Source organism: Ranitomeya variabilis, chromosome 5 (genome assembly GCF_051348905.1).
Source record: "Ranitomeya variabilis isolate aRanVar5 chromosome 5, aRanVar5.hap1, whole genome shotgun sequence".
Classification (NCBI taxonomy): Eukaryota; Metazoa; Chordata; class Amphibia; order Anura; family Dendrobatidae; genus Ranitomeya; species Ranitomeya variabilis.
Genome location: NC_135236.1, coordinates 675,340,182 through 675,365,898, shown reverse-complemented (window position 1 = coordinate 675,365,898; position 25,717 = coordinate 675,340,182). Strand labels below are relative to the sequence as shown.

General features: G+C 50.6%; 3 protein-coding genes across 3 annotated transcripts; 1 reads left to right on the top strand and 2 right to left on the bottom strand.

The window, feature by feature from the left end:
• Positions 1–16,155: 16,155 nt before the first annotated feature.
• Positions 16,156–16,469, bottom strand: LOC143774057 (histone H4). Its single transcript, XM_077261350.1, has one exon. The coding sequence runs from the start codon at positions 16,465–16,467 to the stop codon at positions 16,156–16,158; it is 312 nt and encodes a 103-aa protein (XP_077117465.1). The 5' UTR covers positions 16,468–16,469.
• Positions 16,470–18,455: 1,986 nt separating this feature from the next.
• On the bottom strand, positions 18,456–18,900 carry LOC143774055 (histone H2B 1.1-like). The gene has a single exon (XM_077261349.1). It carries the CDS (start codon positions 18,884–18,886, stop codon positions 18,506–18,508), a length of 381 nt encoding a protein of 126 aa, XP_077117464.1. The 5' UTR covers positions 18,887–18,900; the 3' UTR covers positions 18,456–18,505.
• A 137-nt stretch (positions 18,901–19,037) lies between these two features.
• On the top strand, positions 19,038–19,635 carry LOC143775168 (histone H2A.J-like). Its single transcript, XM_077263010.1, has 2 exons — positions 19,038–19,091; positions 19,178–19,635. The coding sequence occupies exons 1-2, from the start codon at positions 19,038–19,040 to the stop codon at positions 19,616–19,618; spliced, it is 495 nt and encodes a 164-aa protein (XP_077119125.1). The 3' UTR covers positions 19,619–19,635.
• Positions 19,636–25,717: the final 6,082 nt, after the last annotated feature.

Below are 25,717 nucleotides of genomic sequence, written 5' to 3'. Positions count from 1 at the left end.
AGCCTTCAGGGCGGCCAGAGCTGCAGCTCTATGTATATATCCAGTGTGTGCAGGATATGGGGGGCAGTGTCATCATCAGGGGTCATAGGAAACACAACCTTCCATTATTAGGCTAAAATGTCATATAACCAACAATCTCACTGCTATAATGTCATGTACCCCCATATAGTGCTTCATACCCTCTGTATAGTGCACTATACTGCCATATGCTGTGGTATACATCCCTGTTAATCCATATTCTATAAACCCCCCATATAGTTGTAGACAGCTGTATATGACAAAATAGTGCTGTATTATCCCCATATAGTACCAAATACTCCTATTTATTGCTGCATACTGCCACATTGTGCTATATAGTTCTGAATATCATATCTATAGTGCTATATATTATCATAAAGGGCTGTACATATCATCAATATAGCACTGTGCATGAGGCATCTTTATTATTTAATGTGCTTATCTATATTTGCCCCTTTTTATGTGTAAAGCGCCATGGAATAAATGGTGCAATATAAATGTATAATAAAATACAGCACCATATGGGGTGTGACTATGGAGGAATATGTTCTATAGTGAGATATACACTAAATAGCACGACATATGTAGAATGTAAGCCCCCATGGAATCAATGGTGCTATAGAAATAATAAGGTATTCAGCAATATATGGGCATATAGCACAATATGACAGTATACAGCAATTAACCCCTTTCTGACCTCGGACGAGAGTACCTCCGAGGTCAGAAGCCCCTCTTTGATGCGGGCTCCGGCGGTGAGCCCGCATCAAAGCTGGGACATGTCAGCTCTTTTGAACAGATGACATGTGCCTGCAATAGCGGCGGGTGAAATCGCGATTCACCCGCCGCTATTAACTAATTAAATGCCGCTGTCAAACGCAGACAGCGGCATTTAACCTGCTCGGGCTGCCGGAAATGAGCGCATCGCCGACCCCCGTCACATGATCGGAGGTCTGCGATGCTTCTGAATAGTAACCATAGAGGTCCTTGAGACCTCTATGGTTACTGATCTCCGGTAGCTGTGAGCGCCACCCTGTGGCCGGCGCTCACAGCACACCTGCATTTCTGGTACATAGCAGCGAACATCAGATCGCTGCTATGTAGCAGAGCCGATCGCGTTGTGCCAGCTTCTAGCCTCCTATGGAGGCTATTGAAGCATGGCAAAAGTAAAAAAAAATGTGAAAAAATTTTTAAAAAATGTGGTATCACGGCGTTCAGAATCGCCCGATCTATCAATAAAATAAAAGCATTAACCTGATCGCTAAACGGTGTAGAGTGAAAAGAATTTGAAATGCCAGAATTACATTTTTTTGGTCGCCACGACATTGCATTAAAATGCAATAACGTGCGATCAAAAGAACGTATCTGCACCAAAATGCTATTAAAAACGCCATCTCGGCACGCAAAAAATAAGCCCTCAACCAACCCCAGATCACGAAAAATGGAGACGCTACGAGTATCGGAATATGGCACAATTTTTTTTTTATTTTTTTTTTAGCAAAGTTTGGAATTTTTTTTCACCATTTAGATAAAAAATAACGTAGTCATGTTAGGTGTCTATGAACTCGTACTGACCTGGAGAATCATAATGGCAATAGTTTTAGCATTTAGTCAACCTAGCAAAAAAGCCAAACAAGTAACAAGTGTGGGACTGCACGTTTTTTGCAATTTCACCGCACTTGGAATATTTTTCCTGTTTTCTAGCACACGACATGGTAAAACCAATGATGTCGTTCAAAAGTACAACTCGTCCCGCAAAAAAATAAGCCCTAACATGGCCAAATTGACGGGAAAATAAAAAAGTTATGGCTCTGGGAAGGAGGAGAGCGAGAAACGAACACGGAAAAATGGAAAATCCCAAGGTCATGAAGGGGTTAATACCTATTTTGCCATATTATTATTTATTTTTATAGCGCCATTTATTCCATGGCGCTTTACATGTGAGGAGGGGTATACATAAAAACAGTACAATAATCTTGAACAATACAAGTCATGACTGGTACAGTAGGAGAGAGGACCCTGCCCGCGAGGGCTCACAATCTACAAGGGATGGGTGAGGATAGAGCTGGTCATGCAGCGGTTTGGTTTATCGGTGGTTACTGCAGGTTGTAGGCTTGTCGGAAGAGGTGGGTCTTCAGGCTCTTTTTGAAGGTTTCGATGGTAGGCGAGAGTCTGATGTGTTGTGGTAGAGGCAGGGGCGTAACTACCGCGGTCGCAGGGGTCGCAAGTGCGACGGGGCCCACAGTGCTTAGGGGCCCGCCCAGTCCAGCAGACTGGGCGGGCCCCTAAGAACTCTGAGCTACAAAATGGGCTGCCGGCCCTTTAAATAAATCTTCTTTACAGGCCCTGGTGCGCGTGCACTCTCTCAGTGCATGCGCGATCACGGGTGGGACTACACTTGTCCCGCAGCAGAGCCCCTCCACCGCAGAGAGCCGCACACCACAACTATGGCTGCAGCTGCTCTGTGCGCACAGGACCTGTGATGAGGTCACAGGAGGGGGAGGAGTCGGAGTCACATGATCAAGGGCTTCCGTGTAGTGCAGGACAGTAGTGCAGTGCTGATTGTCATCGTGCTGGAGGAGGGTAAGCTTTTGTGTGGATGTAGCAGAGCAGTGTGTGTATGAGGTGTACGGAGCGGAGCCGTGTGTGTATGAGGTGTACAAGGCGAAGCTGGGTGTGCATGAGGTGTACGGAGCAGAGCAGGGTGTGTAGGAGGTGTACGGAGCGGAGCTGGGTGTGTACGAGGTGTACGGAGCGGAGCTGGGTGTGTATGCAGTGTATGGAGCGGAGCCGTGTGTGTATGAGGTGTACAAGGCGGAGCTGGGTGTGCATGAGGTGTACGGAGCGGAGGCGGGTGTGTACGAGGTGTACGGAGCGGAGCCGGGTGTGTACGAGGTGTACGGAGCGGAGCTGGGTGTGTACGAGGTGTGCGGAGCTGGGTGTGTATGAGGTGTACGGAGCGGAGCTGGGTGTGTATGAGGTGTACAAAGCGGAGCTGGGTGTGCATGAGGTGTACGGAGCGGAGCCGGGTGTGTACGAGGTGTACGGTTTGGAGCCGGGTGTGTACGAGGTGTACGGAGCGGAGCTGGGTGTGTACGAGGTGTGCGGAGCGGAGCTGGGTGTGTATGAGGTGTACGGAGCGGAGCCGGGTGTGTATGCGGTGTATGGAGCGGAGCCGTGTGTGTATGAGTTGTATGGTGCGGAACCGTGTGTGTATGAGGTGTATGGTCCATACACCTCGTACACACCCGGCTCCGCACCAGAGTCGCGTGTGTACAAGGTGTATGGAGCGGAGCCGCGTGTGTACGGAGCGGAGCCGTGTGTGTACGAGGTGTACGGAGCGGAGCCGCGTGTGTACGAGGTGTACGGAGCGGAGCCGCGTGTGTACGGAGTGGAGCCGCGTGTGTACGAGGTGTACGGAGCGGAGCCGTGTGTGTACGAGGTGTACGGAGCGGAGCCGGGTGTACGAGGTGTACGGAGCAGAGCCGAGTGTGTACGAGGTGTACGGAGCGGAGCCGTGTGTGCATGGTGTACGGAGCGGAGCTAGGTGTGTACGAGGTGTACGGAGGGGAGCCGCATGTGCAATGTGTACGGAGCTCAGCCGCGTGTGTAGGAGTAACTATGTGTGGCCATTATACTGTAGGCAATATCATGTGTGGCCATTGTACAGTATGGAGCATCATGTGTGGCCATTGTACAGTATAGAGCACTATGTGTGGCCATTGTACAGTATGGAGCACTATGTGTGGCCATTGTACAGTATGGACAGGGGCGGAACTACCGCGGTTGCAGCGGTCGCCATTGCGACCGGGCCCGGCAGGTCAGAGCAGGGCCGGACTGGCCATCGGGCACTTTTGGCAAATGCCAGAAGATCCGGTGCCAGTCATGGGCTGGTCGATCCGCCTCCCCCCGCCGCCGCCGACTCACCCCCCCTGCCGTCGCCTTCAACTGTACCGGCGTCTATGACGTCGGTACAGTTGAATGCAATGACGGAGGAGAGAGCATCTACAGACGCTCCCTCTCCCATCATTTCCCGCTCTGCCTCTGACACTGCGGGTGCGCCATGACGTCATATCATCGCGCACCTGCTGTGTCCCGGGCAGACTGCAGCCGAGCCTGAGACCGGAGCAGGAAGCAACGCTGGCAAGAGGAAAGGTGAGGAGAGTGTTTTTTTTTTACTGGACTGTGGGGGCATTCTCGGGGTGGGGGCGAGAGATGCGGGCTGTGCTGGATATACCACTGTGCGGGCTGTGCTGGATATACCACTGCGGGCTGTGCTGGATATACCACTGTGAGGGCTGTGCTGGATATACCGCTGTGCTGTATAGACCGCTGTGCGGGCTGTGCTGTATAGACCGCTGTGCGGGCTGTGCTGGATAGACCGCTGGCGGGCTGTGCTGGATAGACCGCTGTGCGGGCTGTGCTGGATAGAACGCTTTGCGGGCTGTGCTGGATAGACCGCTGTGCGGGCTGTGCTGGATAGACCGCTGTGCGGGCTGTGCTGGATAGACCGCTGTGCGTGCTGTACTGGATAGACCGCTGTGCGGGCTGTGCTGGATAGACCGCTGTGCGGGATAGACCGCTGTGCGGGCTGTGCTGGATAGACCGCTGTGCGGGCTGTGCTGGATAGACCGCTGTGCGGGCTGTGCTGGCACCCAACACCATGTTGCAGTGCAGGAGATTCCTCCTGCACGGCAACAGTCCGAGGCGTATCTAGGGGAAGGGGGCAGCCGGGGCACGTGAGAGACAGGAAGCAGCTCCAGTCATCACGATGAGACAGCTTCTCAGTCTGTATTTTTCCCCCCTCATACATCTCATGTACGTCTGAATGAGATCGTATTTAAGAGAAAGCCAAAATAACCCCGGGACAGAAGGCGAGAGCAGGGGAGAGGTGCGGGACAGAGCCGCTTTAGTCAGGAGAAGCTGAGGAGCTGCAGCCGGTTTACATCAGCCACCCCTGTACAGAGAGGAGATTGTGAGTTGTGTATATGAGCTGGTATCTCTGGTGTGTGTGTGTGTGTGTGTGTGTGTGTGTGTGTGTGTGTGTGTGTGTTATCTGTAGTGTGTGTGTGATAACTGTAGTATGTGTGTGTGTGTGTGTGTGATAACTGTAGTATGTGTGTGTGTGTGTGATATCTGTAGTGTGATGTGTGTGTGTGATATCTGTAGTGTGTGTGTGATATCTGTAGTGTGTGTGTGATAACTGATGTGTGTGTGTGATATCTGTAGTATGATGTGTGTGTGTGTGTGATATCTGTAGTGTGTGTGGGATATCTGTAGTGTGTGATATCTGTAGTATGATGTGTGTGTGTGATATCTGTAGTGTGTGTGTGTGTGTGTGTGATATCTGTAGTATGTGTGTGTGTGAGGCAGCGGCGTAACTACCACGGTCGCAGCTGCAAGCGGCTCTGGCAGGTCAGGGGGCCGTGTGTCCCCTTGAGCCTGTCTCCCTTATGCTTGTGTCCCCATGTGCCAGTCTCCCTTGCCCATTAGTCCCTGTGTGTCCCCATGTGCCTGTCTCCTATGTCCCCTTGTGCTTGTGTCAGTCTCCTTTGCCCACTAGTCCCTGTGTGTCAGTCTCCCTTTCCCACTTGTCCCTGTGTGTCCCCTTGTACTTGTATCCCTTGTGTCAGTCTCTTGCCCACTAGTCCCTGTGTGTCCCCTTGTGCTTGTCCCTTGTCCCCGTGTGTCCCCTTGTGTCAGTCTCCGTTGCCCACTAGTCCCCTTGTATCAGTCTCCCTTGCCCACTATTCCCCGTGTCAGTCTCCCTTGCCCACTAGTCCCTGTGTCCCCGTGTGCCAGTCTCCCTTGTCCACTAGTCCCCGTGTGCCCTTTGTGTCAGTCTCCCTTGCCCACTTGTCCCCGTGTGCCCCTTGTGTCAGTCTCCATTGTCCCCTTGTGTCAGTCTCCCTTGCCCACTAGTCCCCTTGTAACCTTCTCCCCTGCCTCCTAGCCCCCATGTGTCCCCTTGTGCCCTCTCCCCTGCCCCCCCGTCACCATTTGCTCGTGACTTTCTCACTGCCCCTGTATGGAGGGGCTGCATTATACTATGAGGGGGGCTGCATGGTATTCTATGGGGGTTACATTGAATTTTATGACGGGGGGGGCCCATTTGGAAGTTCGCACTGGGGCCCATAACTTTGTAGTTACGCCACTGGGTAGAGGGTTCCAGTGTAGGGGTGATACACGAGAGAAATCTTGTATACGATTGTGGGAAGAGGAGATAAGAGGGGAGTAGAGAAGGAGATCTTGTGAGGATCGGAGGTTGTGTGCAGGTAAGTACCGGGAAACAAGGTCACAGATGTATGGGTCTGTATGTACGTCAGTCTATAACATTATATAGGGGTATACAGAATATGGAGAGATATAAAGCACCATATGGCAGTATACGGCAGTCTATTGAGGCTATACAGAACTTCATTGCCTGGTACAGAGTATAATTGTATTATGTCCTCAATACACGTATTATATAGTATCACACTCCATATAGCGCTACATAACCCCATATAAAGCAGTATATACGGCCATAGGATGATCTGTCATCAAAAAGTATAATCTACATTCACATGGAATCTACCAGATCCACTCAGTCTGACAGGAGCCGCCGCCATGACACCACGTGTTACACTGAGGAGAACAAAGAGGGAGAAACTCTCAGCCGTTGGGCGGGAATTTCATATTCATCGCTCAGCCAATCAGCACTCAGTAGGGCTATGGCTCCGCCCACATCGTCGGTTCACCGCAGTCACTTGGTGTTAACCCTTTAGTGCCCGATGTTTCCAGCTCCCGCAGAGCAGACTGCAGCCATCCGGGCACCGGGCGATCACCAGCCCCTCCCCCAGCAGCAGGAGCTGCGGCTTCTCCTCACATGTGGGCGGAGCACAGAACTGTTGGGAGTTTGAATTTCCCGCACTTTTTCCTGTCATTTTCCCGCTTTTATCATGAGGACGTTACATCTAGTCACAGACTGTAGTCCTCCTGCTCGGATCAATGGCGACGGGAGACCGAGAGAAATCACGGAGATCATTGGTCAGGGGGGCAAAGGGTTATATCCTCTGTATACCCCCTTTTAGTGCTCTATACCCTCCATATCCTGCTGTGTCCCCCCATATAGTGCTCTATACCCTCCATATCCTGCTGTGTTCCCCCATATTGTGCTAAATACCTTCCATATCCTGCTATAAACCCTCATATAGCGCTATATACTCTCCATATACTCCATATAGTGCTTTATACCCTCCATACTGTGCTTTGTTCATGTATCTCCATGTTGTTGATCAGTTTCTCCATTAATGACAATGTGAGATTAGACCTAGAAATAGATCAGTCTTTAGTTCATCATTGAGCCTCCTGAAGGGTGCATAATATCAGGGGAATATAAGCAAGAAATTGCAGAGAGCTCCGATCAGAACCAGCAGACACCGCAGAAAATTAACAGCCCATCTCTGGCTACAACCAGCAGAACACTGGAGGCAGCGGGCACTAGGACCCAGCGCTCTGGGAGAGAATGGGATTCAGTGAGAGGTGACTGAGCAGGAGGCCTCCATCCCATGTAATCTAATGGGCTCCTCTAACGTCCTAACATCATTATGTGGAGCCAAAACTGGATCCCATGTTCTAGATGTAACTCCTCTATATATCATTAGAAAAATACCAGTGGGATAAAAATATCCATTTATTTAGAACCACTCATGCATTAATTGCATAAAAAGGAGGACATAGAGTTTACTAAATATACAAAATTTATTACATCAAAAAGAATTTACATAGTAAAAAATGGATATCATAAGTCAAGTACATAACTTAAGTGAACTATACCCAGGTGAGTTAAATTGACCAAAGGTCCACGCTGGAAAACCGGAGAAAATAGGCTAATGTGACATATAAATAGTTATGCAAATTGCCTCTTCTGAGAAAAAGAGGACTTAACTCTATAGCGCCACCTGTTGGAAGTAGCGATCCTACAAGTCACAATCAACCCTCTAACGAGTCGTGCAATATGACTTAGGATAAAAGTCAAATCAGTATCTCAATTCGCAGACACGGTGTTTCGGGCTGTTGGCCCTCGTCAGTGCGAAGCATGAGAACTGACTTGGCTAGGTGAGAGGCTATGGACTATAAATAGTTAGGCAGCGAACTGGTGTAATTTGTATCGCTGAACACTATCCCTCGGTACTCAGTGCTCCTCTATATATCACTTGTGAGATCACATACATTTGGATCTTAGGATTTTTTTTTATTTTTATACACCAAAAAATCTTGTTTGCTTTTTGCAGCTGCTGCCTGACATTGAGTGCTGCTGCTCAGCTTGCTTTTAAACAGAATACCCAAGTCCTTCTGTTCTGTATAGTCCCGAGTAAATTTCCATTTATTGTATGAGCAGCAATAGTATCACTCCATCCTAGGTGCGTTACTCTACATTTTTAAACCTCATCTGTCGAGCGTTTGTCCGTTCAGACGTCTTATCCAGATTGTTGTTATTGTGTTGTCAATGTCAGATTTTATTATACTACATAGGTTGGTGTCAAAGTCTGATACTTTACTCAATCCCACCCACAAGGACAGCTTCAAAAGAATTACCCCTAGATCCTTTAGGTTTTCCTGGGTGTCTTCGGGATCAGTGGAAGAGGTGGAAAAGCTTACAGCAGACCTTCCCCCCCAATGTTGAGACTCCTACTGCCCCCTCCAGGGAATTGAGAGAAAAAAATGCTCTGGTCTTTGCATTTGACCTGGTGGCAAAAATATCCACTTGAGGTGTTCCCCACTGTTAGCACAGACTGTTGAATACTTCTGGATTTAATTCCCATTCTACTGGTGTTCTGCTCAAAAAATCTGCCACCTGATTCTTGGCCCCTTCCAGGTGAACTGCCGATATGGATCTGACAGATTTCTCTGCCGATTTGAAAATCTGGTCTGCTAGGTGCTGTAGAGGTGGATGTCTCGGGCCTCCCTGGTGTCTTAGGAATGCCACCGCTGTCACGTTGTCGGACAGTATCCTTACGTGTCTGTCTCTGGCTTGTGACTGGGCCTGGTATAGCACCTTCCGGATTGCCTACAGTTCCCTGAAATTTGATGACTTTGCGGAGATCTCTTGTCTCCACTCCCGCCTTGGTAGTATGTCCTTCCTATGTGTCCGCCCCATCCAAACTGACTGGCGTCTGTGGTAACGGTGACACAGGGATAGAGGACCCATGGAACTCCCACCTTCAGGTTTTCCGGTCTGGTCCACCAGGCTAGAGATTTCTTTCCTGAAGGATAAATAATTATCTTCTTCTCCAAAGAATCCTGTCTCCTGTTCCAAGATCTCTTTCTGTAACCCCTGAGGGTGAATGTTCTGAACGTACAGATTTAATATATGGCCGAGATTCTGCATTACTCTCAGGGGTATGTGCAGCGCCCCAGAGTCCTGGTCGTTGCAGTACTGTGGCTCCGCCACTAAGGGGAGCCATGGTACGTCTGATGGCACTGAAGGAGTTCATCTGACCAGGTATCACAGACACCAATACATTTCACAGTCGGACCTCCAGGGGGAGCTAAGGGTTCTATTCATTAGGCCATTCCTCACATACTGGTAAAACTGGGGGTCAGGCAGGAAGTTAGAAGAGAAAGCTGACTGGATGGGAACCAGGCAACACCTTGTGGCAGAGGGTGTTGCAGGGGAAGATTCGGTAGGGCCTCTGTCAGGTTTGGGACCCTGATGGAGACCTGGCTCCAAGGAAGAACGTCACGGGACCGTGCCTGCACAGAATAGCGGCGGTGCCCAAAGAAAGGATAAGAAGCGAGATAGATTGTGCTGAGTGAGAAACGAGATCGAAGCAAATAGGAGAATACCAGTAGGAGTCGTGCTGTAAGACCGAGGCAACATCCTACTGAGGCGCACAACCGGTGGCCGGAACGCCGAGGAAGTATTTATACATCTAGCTTCAAGCAATACTTCAAACCAACGGCAGGACAGTCAGTCATAGGCGGGCTGTCTCACACCAAATCACCTAAGAAGACATAGGGGGCAACCTGTGGAGAGGGGCGACTCTAGGGTCCCGGAAGAGCTCCGAGCCTACCCGTCATACGGGTGCCGTCCCAACCAGAACATCGGGAGGGACGGGGGATTAGCACAACATCATCTAATCGAGTTGTGAGGGAACATCAGAAACAGACACAACAGTTGTGGGGTACTTTCCGTAAGCACTGCAGGGAAGGACTACAACACATAGCGCTAGCAGGAAGGCACAGATTTCCACCTGCAAAGAGAACTCTGGAGGTGCCATTGGACCGGCCGGACTTGCGCAGCCTGGTTATCCGGATTCCAGACTGAGGACCCAGAGATCTTCAGTAAAGAGGTAAAGAGACTGCACCCCTGTGTCCTCGTTATTTACTGCGACCGGCACCTCACAACTACACCATCATTCACCACTCTTTCACCGGACGTCTCCCACTGACCAGCAGGGTCATGGACCGGGCCTAGCCACCGTGATAACCCCAGAACAGAGACTCAAAGAGGCCCGGTACCGGGTACCCCTCGGCCCTGCGGCAGTGGGGGCGCTCCAACTTGGCGTCACGAACAGGATTTACTTAAGCCTGAAGAATCAGGTCATGTGTGCCTTGGAACTGTGACTTACTGTGCTTGGACTGTACTTTATTGAAAAGACTGTGTGCTGCCATTACTACAAGGATTGCCGCCAAAACCGCCGCCATTGCAGCGCTGAGGAGAAGCGCAGGAGAAGAAGAGGGGCGTGGAGTGGGCGTAGACAAGCTGGAGAGCGCGAAAGACAATGGCCACCCAGTCTAAATATTTCTGCACTGTGAGGACGTGTCCGTCAGCAGCAGAGATCCGCCTCCTAATCCTCAATGGAGGGCGGAGACAGAGAAAACGGAACCGCCCACGAAGGAGAGAGCGGGAAAAAGACCAGGAAGTGATCCACGTGGAGGACGCCATGGCCAGCAGCTCCGAGACCGAAAGTGGGGTTGAAGCGGACGTCTCCCCCGACTACCCGGATGAGCGCAGCAGCCAGTTCTCCGTGGACAGCACCGAACTCCTGCAGGTCGAGATGGAGAGCTTACTCGACCAGCTTCTTCAGCTGCAGATGAAGGCCCAGGCTCTGCGCCAGGCGGCGCCGGACAGCAGCCTTCCAACATCAGATCCTATACTGCTGCCAAGGTCCTCGCTGACACCGCCAGCGGAACCCGTCGCGGAGGAGGAGCCTACGCCGGCTGGTGAGTCCGCCGACCCTGTCCCACTGGAGGAGGATTTGTTAGTGGGCCCCGTTGCAGCACCCCCTCTCCCTGGGACCCATAAACTCCAGCGCCTGCTACCTTGGGAGGAGGCCACGGGTATGGAACATCGCATGAAAGCCCCGATCTCACCTACTCCCCTGTTGTGCGAGGTCCACGCAGAGCGCACCGTGTGCCGCTGGGTGAACCCAGGATCCAACCTTATGGGGTTCCCCGGGGTGAAGACCCAGGAGGGAGAGATGGTACAGGCCCTAAGCTGGGAAGAGTACCAGGTCCAGCTAGAGCAGCAATGGGAGGAGAAGCAGAAAGAATACCAGGCCGGGCTGGAGGCCTACCACCAAAAAGACCTGGCGGTCAAGAACCGGGCCTGCAAGGACCCCACCGCTCACCAGGCCCCGCGCAGGCAGGGCACCGTTGTCACCTTCCGGCTCCGCGGGGGTTGGGGCTTCATCAAGGAACCGGGCCTATATGCGGAAGTGTTCGTTAATCGGAGGGATGTAGAGTCTCACTTGAGGGAGGGTCACCCGGACCGGGACCTCCACCCAGGGGATGAAGTTACCTACACCCGGCACTTTGGAGAGAAGGGATGGTTTGCTTTGAATGTCCACAAGAAGAAGCTGATGGAAACTCCGACTAAGGTGCCAGAGAAGACATTTCCCGTAGCCAAGGTGCCCCCTTGTGGTCGGCCCACGATCACCACTGAGACCACCATGGTCACCCCGACATGCACCGTTGTGAAGACCACGACTCGCAGCATTGTGACCTCTGCCGCTGTCGTGGCTGAGCAGGTGCCTCCTTGGGTGACTAGTGTCCCTGCTGCTCTAGAACAGAAGACAGTGGGCACGCAGACCCCCAGATGGGACAGCACTCCCCCTTATGCAGTACCAGGTGGTGCGCAATATCCAAAGGGATTGCCTCCGCCGGTGCTGCCTCCTGAATGGTTTAAATAAACACTTTAGTATGCTGAACATGTAAATAGTTCTTCAAACTGTTTGTTTTCTGATGTTGCTGCTAAACCCGTTTAGGGTTAACTCTGAAAGGGATCCCTTTGTGGACCCGGGATCCCTATTGTTTTGTTTGTTTTTTCTAAGTTTTGCACAAGTTTCCAGAACTGCCGCAATCATGAACAGTGCATGATACAAACTCTTTGTAAATAGTTTGCACCTTCTTAAAGGTGCTTCCTACTGGTTTTACTTAAAGAGAGACTTTTTGCGAAGATACCGCACCGGAGCCTTTGCTGAGTACGGACTGGTAGCTTGAGAAGATATGCTACCTCATAAAGACTTGGTCACCTCTTAAAGGAGATGTTCACCTGTTGCACTTAAAGGGTGATATTGCTTGAAGACAAATAGTAATAATGTCTTGACAGAAGAAAATGATGATGATGTTTACCTGTAAAAGTTAAATGTAGAAAATTAGTTTATTGTAAAGAAAGTGTTTAATAAAGTGTTACAGAACGAGGACAGAAAGTGAACCCGGATGGGGGTTAGTCAGTGAGTCCTCCTAAGAGCCATATAGAGATGGCTCAGTGCTCTTAAACTGAAAGTAATGTTATGTTCTATACTGTGTATAGTTGTGGAAGGGCAGTAGGCCCGGGCTGATTGGGGCGGTCCTGCATAGAAAGGAGAGGCAGAAGGTCTGGTGCCGTTAGGACAGGCGGTTCTGCAGACTTAAAGAAGGAGAATATAGTTAATTGCCTTATAATGTGATTATAAGAAGGTCTTTGGTGGATGCTGAGTGTACGTCCTTAAAGGCAATGTTGTTCAAAAATTTGCACTGAGTAGAATACCCGGTTGGGTAACAGAAGTTATTTATAGTCTGTAATTTATAATGTTTAACCATGTTTGTAACGTTCAAGTGTCCTCACCTCCCATAAAGGGAACCTTTGTTCAAATATGCTTATTGTTATTGCACTCACAAAAATTGTATGTCTTTTTGCTAATCTGTATTGTTGTTTTCTTCCCAGTCCAGGAGTACTGGATTTAACCGGGGGGAGTGCAGCGCCCCAGAGTCCTGGTCGTTGCAGTGCTGTGGCTCCGCCACTAAGGGGAGCCATGGTACGTCTGATGGCACTGAAGGAGTTCATCTGACCAGGTATCACAGACACCAATACATTTCACAGTCGGGCCTCCAGGGGGAGCTAAGGGTTCTATTCATTAGGCCACTCCTCACATACTGGTAAAACTGGGGGTCAGGCAGGAAGTTAGAAGAGAAAGCTGACTGGATGGGAACCAGGCAACACCTTGTGGCAGAGGGTGTTGCAGGGGAAGATTCGGTAGGGCCTCTGTCAGGTTTGGGACCCTGATGGAGACCTGGCTCCAAGGAAGAACGTCACGGGACCGTGCCTGCACAGAATAGCGGCGGTGCCCAAAGAAAGGATAAGAAGCGAGATAGATTGTGCTGAGTGAGAAACGAGATCGAAGCAAATAGGAGAATACCAGTAGGAGTCGTGCTGTAAGACCGAGGCAACATCCTAATGAGGCGCACAACCAGTGGCAGGAACGCCGAGGAAGTATTTATACATCTAGCTTCAAGCAATACTTCAAACCAACGGCAGGACAGTCAGTCATAGGCGGGCTGTCTCACACCAAATCACCTAAGAAGACATAGGGGGCAACCTGTGGAGAGGGGCGACTCTAGGGTCCCGGAAGAGCTCCGAGCCTACCCGTCATACGGGTGCCGTCCCAACCAGAACATCGGGAGGGACGGGGGATTAGCAGAACATCATCTAATCGAGTTGTGAGGGAACATCAGAAACAGACACAACAGTTGTGGGGACTTTCCGTAAGCACTGCAGGGAAGGACTACAACACATAGCGCTAGCAGGAAGGCATAGATTTCCACCTGCAAAGAGAACTCTGGAGGTGCCATTGGACCGGCCGGACTTGCGCAGCCTGGTTATCCGGATTCCAGACAGAGGACCCAGAGATCTTCAGTAAAGAGGTAAAGAGACTGCACCCCTGTGTCCTCGTTATTTACTGCGACCGGCACCTCACAACTGCACCACCATTCACCACTCTTTCACCGGACGTCTCCCACTGACCAGCAGGGTCACGGACCGGGCCTAGCCACCGTGATAACCCCAGAACAGAGACTCAAAGAGGCCCGGTACCGGGTACCCCTCGGCCCTGCGGCAGTGGGGGCGCTCCATATGGGTTACATAACCACACCAGGTGCTGGGGGAGGGGCTGGTGATCGCCCTGTGCCCGGATGGCTGCAGTCTGCTCTGCGGGAGCTGGAAACATCAGATACTAAAGGGTTAACACCAAGTGTCTGCAGGGAAGTGACCCTGTGGGCGGAGCCATAGCCCTACTTAGTGCTGATTGGCTGAGCACTGAATATGAAATTCCCGCCCAACGGCTCATTGGAGAACAAAGAAGAAAGAAACAATCTCCTCAGTGTAACACTTGGTGTCATGGCGGCTGCTTCTGTCAGGCTGAGTGCATCTGGATCTGATAGATTCCTCACTATGGGACAAGCTGTATATACAGCATATGGCGGTATATGCAGCGCTATATGGGGGTCACACACCCCTATATGGAGTACGGGAGGCTATTCACTTTTTTAGGTTCCCTCCCGATGTAAATAATGGCAGGATTATACCCACTGTGCCAACCTGACATTATACCCATCTGTGGCCCGAAGTCATTTACCCCTTTCAATGACGCATTTCGGGACCCACTTTGCCCATTTTCCTGTCAGTTTTCCCATTTGTGTTGCTGCTCTCACATGTGTTACATCCGGGCTCTTTGGGAACTGGAGACATCAGGCACTAATGGGTTAACACTAAGTGTCGGGATTGGCTGAGCACTGAATATGAAATTCCTGCACAATGGCCGGTAGTTTCTCCCGCTCTTTGTTCTCCATGTAACATGTGGGGGCGAGTAGATCTGGTATATTCCGCACTGACTATATTATAACGTTAGGGCTTGTAAAACACATCATATGGGGGTTACACTTATTAATTTTCCTCACTTATTTTGCACCTTACAGACGTGCTCATTAGGGCTCACAATCTACATTCCCCATCATTGAGGTTTTGGAGTGAGGAACCCATGTAATCACAGGGAGAAAAACCAACTCCTTGCAGATGTTGTCCTTGGTGGGATTTGTATCCTCTGCTCCGTGCTCTGCACCCACAACCCAAAGGCTCTTCAATGATCCACCCACCCCGTCTACATCATTATTCCTTCTTCATTTTCAGCTTAAAAACTGATATTTTGTTCATGTTTTCATTTGGAATTGAGTGTGCAGCTCCCAGCGCCTCTGTATATATGGAAATAAAGGCTATTGTGAGGATTCAGCTTTTTTCTATTATTTTGCGCATAATGTAAATTTCTGCTTATTTAGACTCACACAGGATTATATAGACAGGTATGCAAATTAATTGTAAGTATTCAGGGTGATCCTGACAAGCACAATGGATATGGCCTGCGGTCATAGAGTACAGAACTTGTTCTTCAAGGTTCGGGGGGGATGCTTGGAGAAAAGTCCATGTACATGATTAATTCAGGGAACAAGGTGGAAGACAAAATGGTTTTCTTCACAATCCCGTTCATCTAGTGCCGTATACACAAATTGTGCTATTGAAGCCTATAAGCTTTCCACACTGTACTGTATACTCTCCATATAGCGCTGTATATTCCTGATATTCTGTTCTTCCCCAAATATTGCAGTATACAACACATGAACACCAAATAGTACTATGGGCTCCACCCCAACACAGCACCAGATTACTTAACCCCCAAGACCCTCAGTGTTAACCCGTTAGTGCCTGCAATGTTTCCAGCTGCAGTCATCCCAGCACAGTACTATCAGCAGCCCCTTCCTCTTCCCCAGCAGCTGTAGCTTCTCCTCAGAAGATGTGGGTGGCTCTTAAAAGAGCCTTTGTGTTTTAGAAGAACAGAGACCTTAACCTCCAAAGCCGTAGAGGGTGCGGCCCTGGCGCTTCAGCGCGTACACCACATCCATGGCGGTGACGGTCTTCCTCTTGGCGTGCTCGGTGTAGGTGACAGCGTCACGGATCACATTTTCAAGGAAAACTTTCAAGACACCGCGAGTCTCCTCGTAAATGAGGCCAGAGATGCGCTTGACGCCTCCCCTGCGAGCGAGACGGCGGATGGCAGGCTTGGTGATGCCCTGGATGTTATCGCGGAGAACCTTCCTGTGCCGCTTCGCACCGCCCTTCCCCAGACCTTTCCCTCCTTTGCCGCGACCAGACATCTTCCAAGTAGACAGCAGAAAACTATGACTGATGAGTGCACAGTCCTCCTTTATATAGTCCGTGAGTGGACCAGAAAGAGAACTGCAGCGATGACACGTTTCCAGGGCAGGGATGTAAATTAAATAGCATAGTCAGCTCCGCCCCTTCCTCTGCTGATTGGCCGAGTGCAGAACTGTTAGTGATTTTGAATTTCCCGCTTATTTTGTTATTTTCCAGCTTCTACCATGATGACCCTAAAAATAGTCAGAAACCCGATTCTTCTCCCCAGTGACCTCCTGCTCGGAGTGATTACAATGTGAGACACAAATCTGGAGATCAGTCTGTCAATTATAGTGCTGTATTCTCACCATCCACATAGTAGTGTATAACCTCCATTTTTTATTTTGCTCTAATTATTGTATTATTGTTAACGTTGTTAATTATGACTGTTGTGTTTGAAACTGTTAAACTGTAAAGCGCTGCGGAATATGTTGGCGCTATGTAAATTATATACTACTGTATTCCTCCATGTAGTGCTATAAACTGTGTCAAGAAACAACTTAAGGTACCTTCACACTAAGCGACGCTGCAGCGATACAGACAATGATGCCGATCGCTGCAGCGTCGCTGTGTGGTCGCTGGAGAGCTGTCACACAGACAGCTCTCCAGCGACCAACGATGCCGAAGTCCCCGGGTAACCAGGGTAAACATCGGGTTGCGAAGCGCAGGGCCGCGCTTAGTAACCCGATGTTTACCCTGGTTACCATTGTAAATGTAAAAAAAAAACAAAACAGTACATACTTACATTCGCGTCCCCCGGCGTCCTCTTCCCTGCACTGTGTAAGCGCCGGCAGTAGCAGGGCACAGCGGTGACGTCACCGCTGTGCTTTGCTTTCCGGCTGGCACTGACACATTCAGTGCAGGAAGCTCTGAGCAGCAGCGCTGAAGCCGAGGGACGTGACAGACATCAGAGGGTGAGTATGTACTGTTTTTTTTTTTTTTACTTTACAATGGTAACCAGGATAAATATCGGGTTACTAAGCGCAGCCCTGCGCTTAGTAACCCGATATTTACCCTGGTTACCATTGTAAAACATTGCTGGCATCGTTGCTTTTGCTGTCAAACACAACGATACACGCCGATCTGACGACCAAATAAAGTTCTGAACTTTCAGCAATGACCAGCGATATCACAGCAGGATCCAGATCGCTGCTGCGTGTCAAACACAACGATATCGCTAGCCAGGACGCTGCAACGTCACGGATCGCTATCGTTGCAAAGTCGCTTAGTGTGAAGGTACCTTTACTGCTCCATTAATGATGTGAGATTCAGACCTACAAATAGATCATTCTTTGGGAGCTTATTGACCATGTGCCTTCAGCTGTTTGCAGAACAAATGGTGTGTAATATCAGGAATATCAAGAACATTCAGAGCTCCAATGAGATTTAAGAAAAACTGCTGGAAACATCACTTACACTGAAAGCCCTTAAACAGCCCATCTCCACCTATTGTCTGCAGAACAATAACCAGAGAACTAGGACTCCGCACTCTGGGAGAACAGGATTGTGACTAAAGTGCACTTGGGGCAGCATGGTGGATAGCACAGCAGCCTTGCAGTGCTGGAGTCCTGGGTTCAAGCCCCACCAAGGACAACATCTGCAAAGAGTTTGTATGTTCTCTCCGTGTTTGCGTGGGTGACAGTGACGATAATGTGTGCTTCGGAATATGTTAGTGCTATATAAAAAAAAAATTATTATAATAATGGTCTGTCCCTTTAAGGCCAGACCATTCCCAGTATTCCACATCCACTCTATAGCTCACTATCAACATCATTCTCCCCATCTTTATATCACCTTCCTCTAATCCAACTCCCAACTTGTGCTCTAAGGACAGAAACAGACCCTCGTCTGAGCCTCTAAACAAATGAGATGCCAATCAGTGCAGCCACATGTTCCCCATTGAAAAGAGTAGAGCAAAAGCAGCCACAGCTCTGATGTAGACGGGGTGGGTGGCTCTTAGAAGAGCCTTTGGGTTGTGGGTGCAGAGCACGGAGCAGATCACTTGGCGCTGGTGTACTTGGTGACGGCCTTGGTGCCCTCAGACACGGCGTGCTTGGCCAGCTCTCCGGGCAGCAGCAGGCGCACAGCGGTCTGGATCTCCCGGGAGGTGATGGTGGAGCGCTTGTTGTAGTGAGCCAGGCGGGAGGCTTCCCCTGCTATGCGCTCAAAGATGTCATTGACAAATGAGTTCATGATGCCCATGGCCTTGGAGGAGATGCCGGTGTCAGGGTGGACCTGCTTCAGCACCTTATACACATAGATGGCATAGCTCTCCTTCCTGGTCTTCCTCCGCTTCTTACCATCCTTCTTCTGAGTCTTGGTCACAGCTTTCTTGGAGCCCTTCTTGGCTGCTGGTGCAGACTTGGCAGGATCAGGCATGATGATAGCAAAATGTTCTCTTCACTAGAAAAGAAATAATGATCCTCCTTCTCCCAGAGCGGCTTTATTTATAGACCAGCCATGCAAATGAGCAATGCTGTCAGATCACTGTTCTATTGGGTGAGAAAATCATGTGACCTATGTAAACGTCATGATATCCACCCACTGCAGCTCATTGGTGTTTCCACAAGTCTTGTTTCCATTGGTGACTTGAGATTCAGCCAATGGCAGCAGAGGAAGAAGGGGAGCAGCAGCTTTTAAAAGGCGCATCCTGCAGCCCTCACACAATAGAGTTCTCTATCTGCTGATAACTGTGAGTGCAGTGATGTCTGTGGACGCGGCAAACAAGGAGGGAAGGTCCGGGCTAAAGCCAAGACCCGCTCATCCCGGGCAGGACTGCAGTTCCCAGTTGGTCGTGTGCACAGACTTCTCCGCAAGGGTAACTATGCTGAGAGAGTGGGCGCCGGTGCTCCGGTCTATCTGGCTGCTGTGCTGGAGTATCTGACCGCTGAGATCCTGGAATTAGCCGGCAATGCCGCCCGGGACAACAAGAAGACCCGCATCATCCCCCGACACCTGCAGCTGGCCGTGCGCAATGACGAGGAGCTGAACAGGCTGCTGGGTGGGGTGACCATCGCCCAGGGGGGTGTCCTGCCCAACATCCAGGCCGTGCTGCTGCCCAAGAAGACCGAGAGCAGCAAGGTGAGCAGCAAGTCAGGCAAGAGCAAGTGAGCGACACTGACCCTGTATCATCCACACAACCCAAAGGCTCTTCTAAGAGCCACCCACACCGTCGCCACAAGAGCTGATCTCTGGTGTGATGTTCTGTATGGATGTGTTATATGGCACAGATTAAGCATAACATTGGGGGATATAGCTGCAGTTAATCCTGTCTCCATAATTGCTTGGTACAGTGGGCATTATCGTGTAACTTCCATCATAGTGAAGTTTCGTACATGTAATATTGTATCACTCCACATAAAGCAATAAGGATAAGAGCCTTGTTCAGCCTGAAGGATCTGGAGGCGCTGGTGACCGGAGGCTTGATGGCTACATGCGGCTGTTCTTCTCTACATCCTATCCTCTGGTCGGAGCCTTCAGGGCGGCCAGAGCTGCAGCTCTATGTGTATATCCAGTGTGTGCAGGATATGGGGGGGCAGTGTCAACAACAGGGGTCATAGGAAACACGACCTTCCATTATTAGGCTAAAATGTCATATAACCCAACAATCTCACTGCTATAGTGTCATGTACCCCCATATAGTGCTTCATACCCTCTGTATAGTGCACTATACTGCCATATGCTGCAGTATACATCCCTGTAAGTGCTGTATTAATCCATATTATTCTGTAAACCCCCCATATATTTATAGACAGCTGTATATGGTAAAGCTCACAGAAAAAACCCAAGAATTAAAAATTACCTTTATTAATATAATATAATAAAACACAGCCAAATAAGTGCACTACTTAACCATCACCAAAGTAGCAGCATACTATAGGAAAGGCCAGGATGTTGCCAAGCCCTACACTAAACTAAAAAAACACCCTACCTACCAGCGGAGGTTGGCACCCTGTTGACCTGCGCAATGGCGCCCCCGCTCCTCGTAGACTCTCCCTGCTACCCCTAATGGGCCCTGCTGGGAGGGGGAGAGAAAAAAATCACACACTCAGTGCCCCTATGAAAAAGATAGTCTAGAGCAATGACTCGATGAACCTATGTCACTAACTATATTTACCCTTCCTGTCAGTGGGGGTTGGCACCCTAATACACCGCAAATGGCGCCCCCACTCCACGACGACTTATCCACTAATCTGACCCTATGTACAAGATATAGAAGGTAGGTGAAGGTGTTTATAGACCTATAGATGTGTCAGGAATAGTGTTGAGCGATACTTTCCGATATCGGAAAGTATCGGTATCGGAAAGTATCGGCCGATACCGTCAAAATATCGGATCCAATCCGATACCGATACCCGATCCCAATGCAAGTCAATGGGACGAAAATATCGGAATTAAAATAAACCCTTTATACACTTGTAGGTTCATTCTACATGAAGGAAAACAACTAAGAATAATGTAGGATGTATTGGGGGACGTGGCGGAGACATTAAAGGCACAGAGGTTTAGCCCAATGTAATAGAATAGCAGGATTTTTTTTTTTTTTTATGACGTTCGGCGTTAGAAAGAATTTGACTGTTATTTTTTTTTTTTTTATGTCACATATTGATGTTTCACTATCACTACTTCAACGCCCTTCACCTTCTTTTTTACTTCTCCCACGCTTTCATCTTCATTATCCTCATCATCAGCTTCTTTGACATCAACTTCTTCACCTTATTCATCTTCTTCTTCATCTTCTACCTATTATTTTTTGGGTTACATTGTTCATATTCTTTTTATTTTACTATTATCTTCATCATATTCTACTTCTTCATCATATTCTTATTTGTGACAGGCATTCCCGTAGTTGTTATCTATAAAAGTTTGAAGATTACACCTTCCGTTCTGCCTGTCACAAGAGTTACATTTGTCCGCGTTCAGTTTGGCCTGCAGCATCAGGCTTTATCCAGGGGCACCACGAGGAGGAACGGACTCACCCCCATACACTGCTTAGTCTTCTTCTGCTTATAATTTAGATAATATTTTTTGCTCTGATATTTAGTGTTATGCTTAATGTTCTTCTGCTCTTTGTTCTGCAGCCTCTTGTTCTTCTGCTTCTCGGTCTTCCAGGTCGTCGTCGTCTCCAGGGTTGTCGTCTCCGGGGTCGTCGTCATCGGGGTGGTCTTCAGGGTCGTCGTCTCCGGGGTCGTCGTCATCACGGTGGTCTTCAGGGTCATCGTCTCCAGGGTCGTCGTCATCACGGTGGTTGTCGTCTCTGGTGTCGTCGTCATCTTAGGGGTGTTCTTCCGGGTCATCGTGTTTAGTCTCTTGAACTTGGAAATGTAGCAGAAGGTACAAGAAGGCTGAGAAAATGCCGAGAACCAGCTGATGGAACTGGAACTCGGATGGCTACCCGAAGGTCCAAGAGCCAATGGAACTACCGAGGACCAGCTGACGTTACTGGAACCCGGTTACTAAGCAGGAGGTACCCGTGCCTGAAAGCACTACCAAGGACCACCTGACGTTGGTGGAACTCGGATACCCAGAGGGAGGCACCTAAGCCAAAGGCTCTGCCCGGAACCAGCTGACGGTACTGGAACCAGGATGGGGAGCAGAAGGTACAAGAGCAAAAGACACTGCCGAGAACCAGCTGACGGTGCTGGAACCCGGATGGGTAGCCGAAGGTCCAAGAGCCAATGGAACTACCGAGGACCAGCTGACGTTACTGGAACCCGGTTACTAAGCAGGAGGTACCCGTGCCTGAAAGCACTACCAAGGACCACCTGACGTTGGTGGAACTCGGATACCCAGAGGGAGGCACCTAAGCCAAAGGCTCTGCCCGGAACCAGCTGACGGTACTGGAACCAGGATGGGGAGCAGAAGGTACAAGAGCAAGTGTCTGCGTGGCTTTTGCAGGACACGATGCCGGCTGCACAGCAGGGGAACAGCTGGCGGTGCTGAACCCCACTGACACATTGGCTGGTGTTTTTCTCTGTGCAGCTAGCAGTACCGGGCCCCAACTGGCGGTGTTGGAGCCCGGGGTCAGCAGGAGGAGGAGATGGAGCAGAGTGTAGGCCGAAGCCTGCACTGGCGGCAGCTTTTGGGTCTGTTGTGCCTGCGTGGCAGTTGCAGGACACGTTGCCGGCTGCACAGCAGGGGAACAGCTGGCGGTGCTGAACCCCACTGACACATTGGCTGGTGTTTTTCTCTGTGCAGCTAGCAGTACCGGGCCCCAACTGGCGGTGTTGGAGCCCAGGGCTCTGCAGGGGGAGCAGAGTGTAGGCCGAAGCCTAATTGAACCAATTTCAAAGGTAACCTTTAACCCCCCCTCAGGGGTTACAAAGTAGAAGAGCCACAGCTTATGCAGCAGTAGTGCTGCACAAGTCAAAGGTTGCTCTTTTAATTTCGCTCCTTGCACACGCTGAGTGAAACACGTATAACATTTAGCCCTTTATACAGTCAAACTGTGTTGGAGGCGCGAGTTCCCTTTGTAATGAGACGCAGCACAGATGTCAAGAATCCCACCTTGGTGCTGGGTGCAGCCTCCTGAGCATTGTTATTTGCTGTACAGGAGTCTGCGCTGTCGTGTTATCCCCTGGCCTAGCGCTGTTAGCGCTGCCCATGTTCTGGCATCATTTAATGTCGGCCGGTGCGTTTCGCGATGACCATGAATCCCAGCCCCGCAGTGTCTTAACATTGTTAAAACACTGCGGGGCTGGGATTCAGGGCCTGGCGCAGCACATATGTTCGCCTCTCACACTCGGGTCCTTACACCCGCTTCAGACTGTGCGGCGTCATCTGATCCCTTATCGCATGCCACGGCCATGAAGCCGCACAGTCCGCAGAAGGCGGAAGGAGATGAGGGACAGGCGAACTGATGCACTGATCATGCCCATCAATCACACCCTCGCAGTCCCAATAACTAAGACAACGAGGGGCGTTGTGTGGGTCAGGGCGGCCGCAGAGGCACAGGCAGCCAAACCATGATGCCAGAAGACGGGCAGCGCTACCAAGGGGGTTGCAGCGTGTCATTACAAAGGAAAGTCACACCACCGGGACGGTTAAATGGTCACACAGAGGACACATTTTAGACGTGTTTTCAGTTCCACATGTGCGAGGAGAATACGTTTATGAGCCACCTTGCACACATGCAGCATTACCGCTGTACAAGGTGGCCTTTAAAACGTACAAACGCCTGGGGGAGGGGGGACAGGTTCCCTTCAATTTCAGTTCTTGTGTCTGCGTGGCTTTTGCAGGACACGATGCCGGCTGCACAGCAGGGGAACAGCTGGCGGTGCTGAACCCCACTGACACATTGGCTGGTGTTTTTCTCTGTGCAGCTAGCACATCTGGGCCCCAACTGATGGTGTTAGAGCCCAGGGTCAGCAGGGGGAGCGGAGTGTAGGCCGAAGCCTGCACTGGAGCAAGTTAAAAGGAAACCTTTAACCCCCCCCCCCAGGCGTTTGTAGCTGGAAGAGCCATCGTGTACAGCACTAATGCTGGAAAAGGTAAACTTAGCTCTTTTAATTATGGTCCTTGCAGATGCTGAACCTAACACTTATGAAATGTGTCCCCTCACAGCGTTCAACCGTCCGGTAGGTGGAACTTTCCTTTGTGATGTGACGCAGCACAGCCGTCATTTTTACCCCCTTGGCGCCGTACGCGGCCTCCTCAGCGTTGTTTGAATCTGTCCCGGAGCCTGCGCTGTTAGGTTACCCCTTGGCCATGCACACATTTTGCGCTGCCCGTCTTCTGACATCATTTGCTGTCAGGCTGGCTGCGCCTGTGTGGGTGCGATGTCCGAGATTCAGCCTCGCGGTGTCGTGTAATGTAATCCCACCGCGGGCCTGTGATCCGTGGACATGCGCAGTGCATATCCTCGCCTCTCACTACCCTCCCTACGGCTTCTTAAGACTGTGCGGTGTCACGGCCGTGGCATGCTATTAGGGACCAGCTGACAACGAACAGTCTGAAGAAGCCGTAGGGAGGGGAGTGAGAGGCGAGGATATGCACTGCGCATGTCCACGGATCACAGGCCCGCGGTGGGATTACATTACACGACACCGCGAGGCTGAATCTCGGACAGCGCACCCACACAGGCGCAGCCAGCCTGACAGCAAATGATGTCAGAAGACGTGCAGCGCAAAATGTGTGCATGGCCAAGGGGTAACCTAACAGCGCAGGCTCCGGGACAGATTCAAACAACGCTGAGGAGGCCGCGTACGGCGCCAAGGGGGTAAAAATGACGGCTGTGCTGCGTCACATCACAAAGGAAAGTTCCACCTACCGGACGGTTGAACGCTGTGAGGGGACACATTTCATAAGTGTTAGGTTCAGCATCTGCAAGGAGCACCACGAAAAGAGGCACTTTTTCCCTTTGCATCATTACTGCTGCACAAGGTGGCTCCTTCAGTAACAAACGCCTGGGGGGGGGGACAGGTTCCCTTAAATTTAACTTGTTGTGCCTGCGTGGCGGTCGCAGTACACGTTGCCGTATACACAGCAGGGGAACAGCTGGCGGTGCTGAACCCCACTAACACATTGGCGAGGTGTTTGGCTCTGTGCGTACAGCACTTCTGGACGGCAACTGGCGTTGTTGGAGCCCAGGGACAGGAGGAGGTTGGAGGAGGTAGGAGGGATTGCCACACACACAGCAGGGGAACAGCTGACGTTACTGAACCCCAATAACAGAGGAGGGACTGTTGACTGTGCTTACAGCACTTCTGGACGGCAACTGGCGGTGTTGGAGCCCAGGGACAGGTGGAGGAGGAGGAGGTTGGAGGAGGTAGGAGGGATTGCCACACACACAGCAGGGGAACAGCTGACGTTACTGAACCCCAATAACAGAGGAGGGACTGTTGACTGTGCGTACAGCACTTCTGGACGGCAACTGGCGGTGTTGGAGCCCAGGGACAGGTGGAGGAGGAGGAGGTTGGAGGAGGTAGGAGGGATTGCCACACACACAGCAGGGGAACAGCTGACGTTACTGAACCCCAATAACAGAGGAGGGACTGTTGACTGTGCGTACAGCACTTCTGGATGGCAACTGGCGGTGTTGGAGCCCAGGGACAGGTGGAGGAGGAGGAGGTTGGAGGAGGTAGGAGGGATTGCCACACACACAGCAGGGGAACAGCTGACGTTACTGAACCCCAATAACAGAGGAGGGACTGTTGGGACTGTGCGTACAGCACTAACAGGCAACAACTAGCGGTGTTGGAGCCCAGGGAC

Coding starts and splice junctions, on each gene's coding strand:
- LOC143774057 (XM_077261350.1), bottom strand. CDS start 16,467: ATGTCTGGTCGCGGCAAAGGAGGGAAAGGTCTGGGGAAGGGCGGTGCG.
- LOC143774055 (XM_077261349.1), bottom strand. CDS start 18,886: ATGCCTGATCCTGCCAAGTCTGCACCAGCAGCCAAGAAGGGCTCCAAG.
- LOC143775168 (XM_077263010.1), top strand. CDS start 19,038: ATGATATCCACCCACTGCAGCTCATTGGTGTTTCCACAAGTCTTGTTT. Junction 19,092..19,177: donor CACAAGTCTTGTTTCCATTG/GTGACTTGAGAT, acceptor CTCACACAATAG/AGTTCTCTATCTGCTGATAA.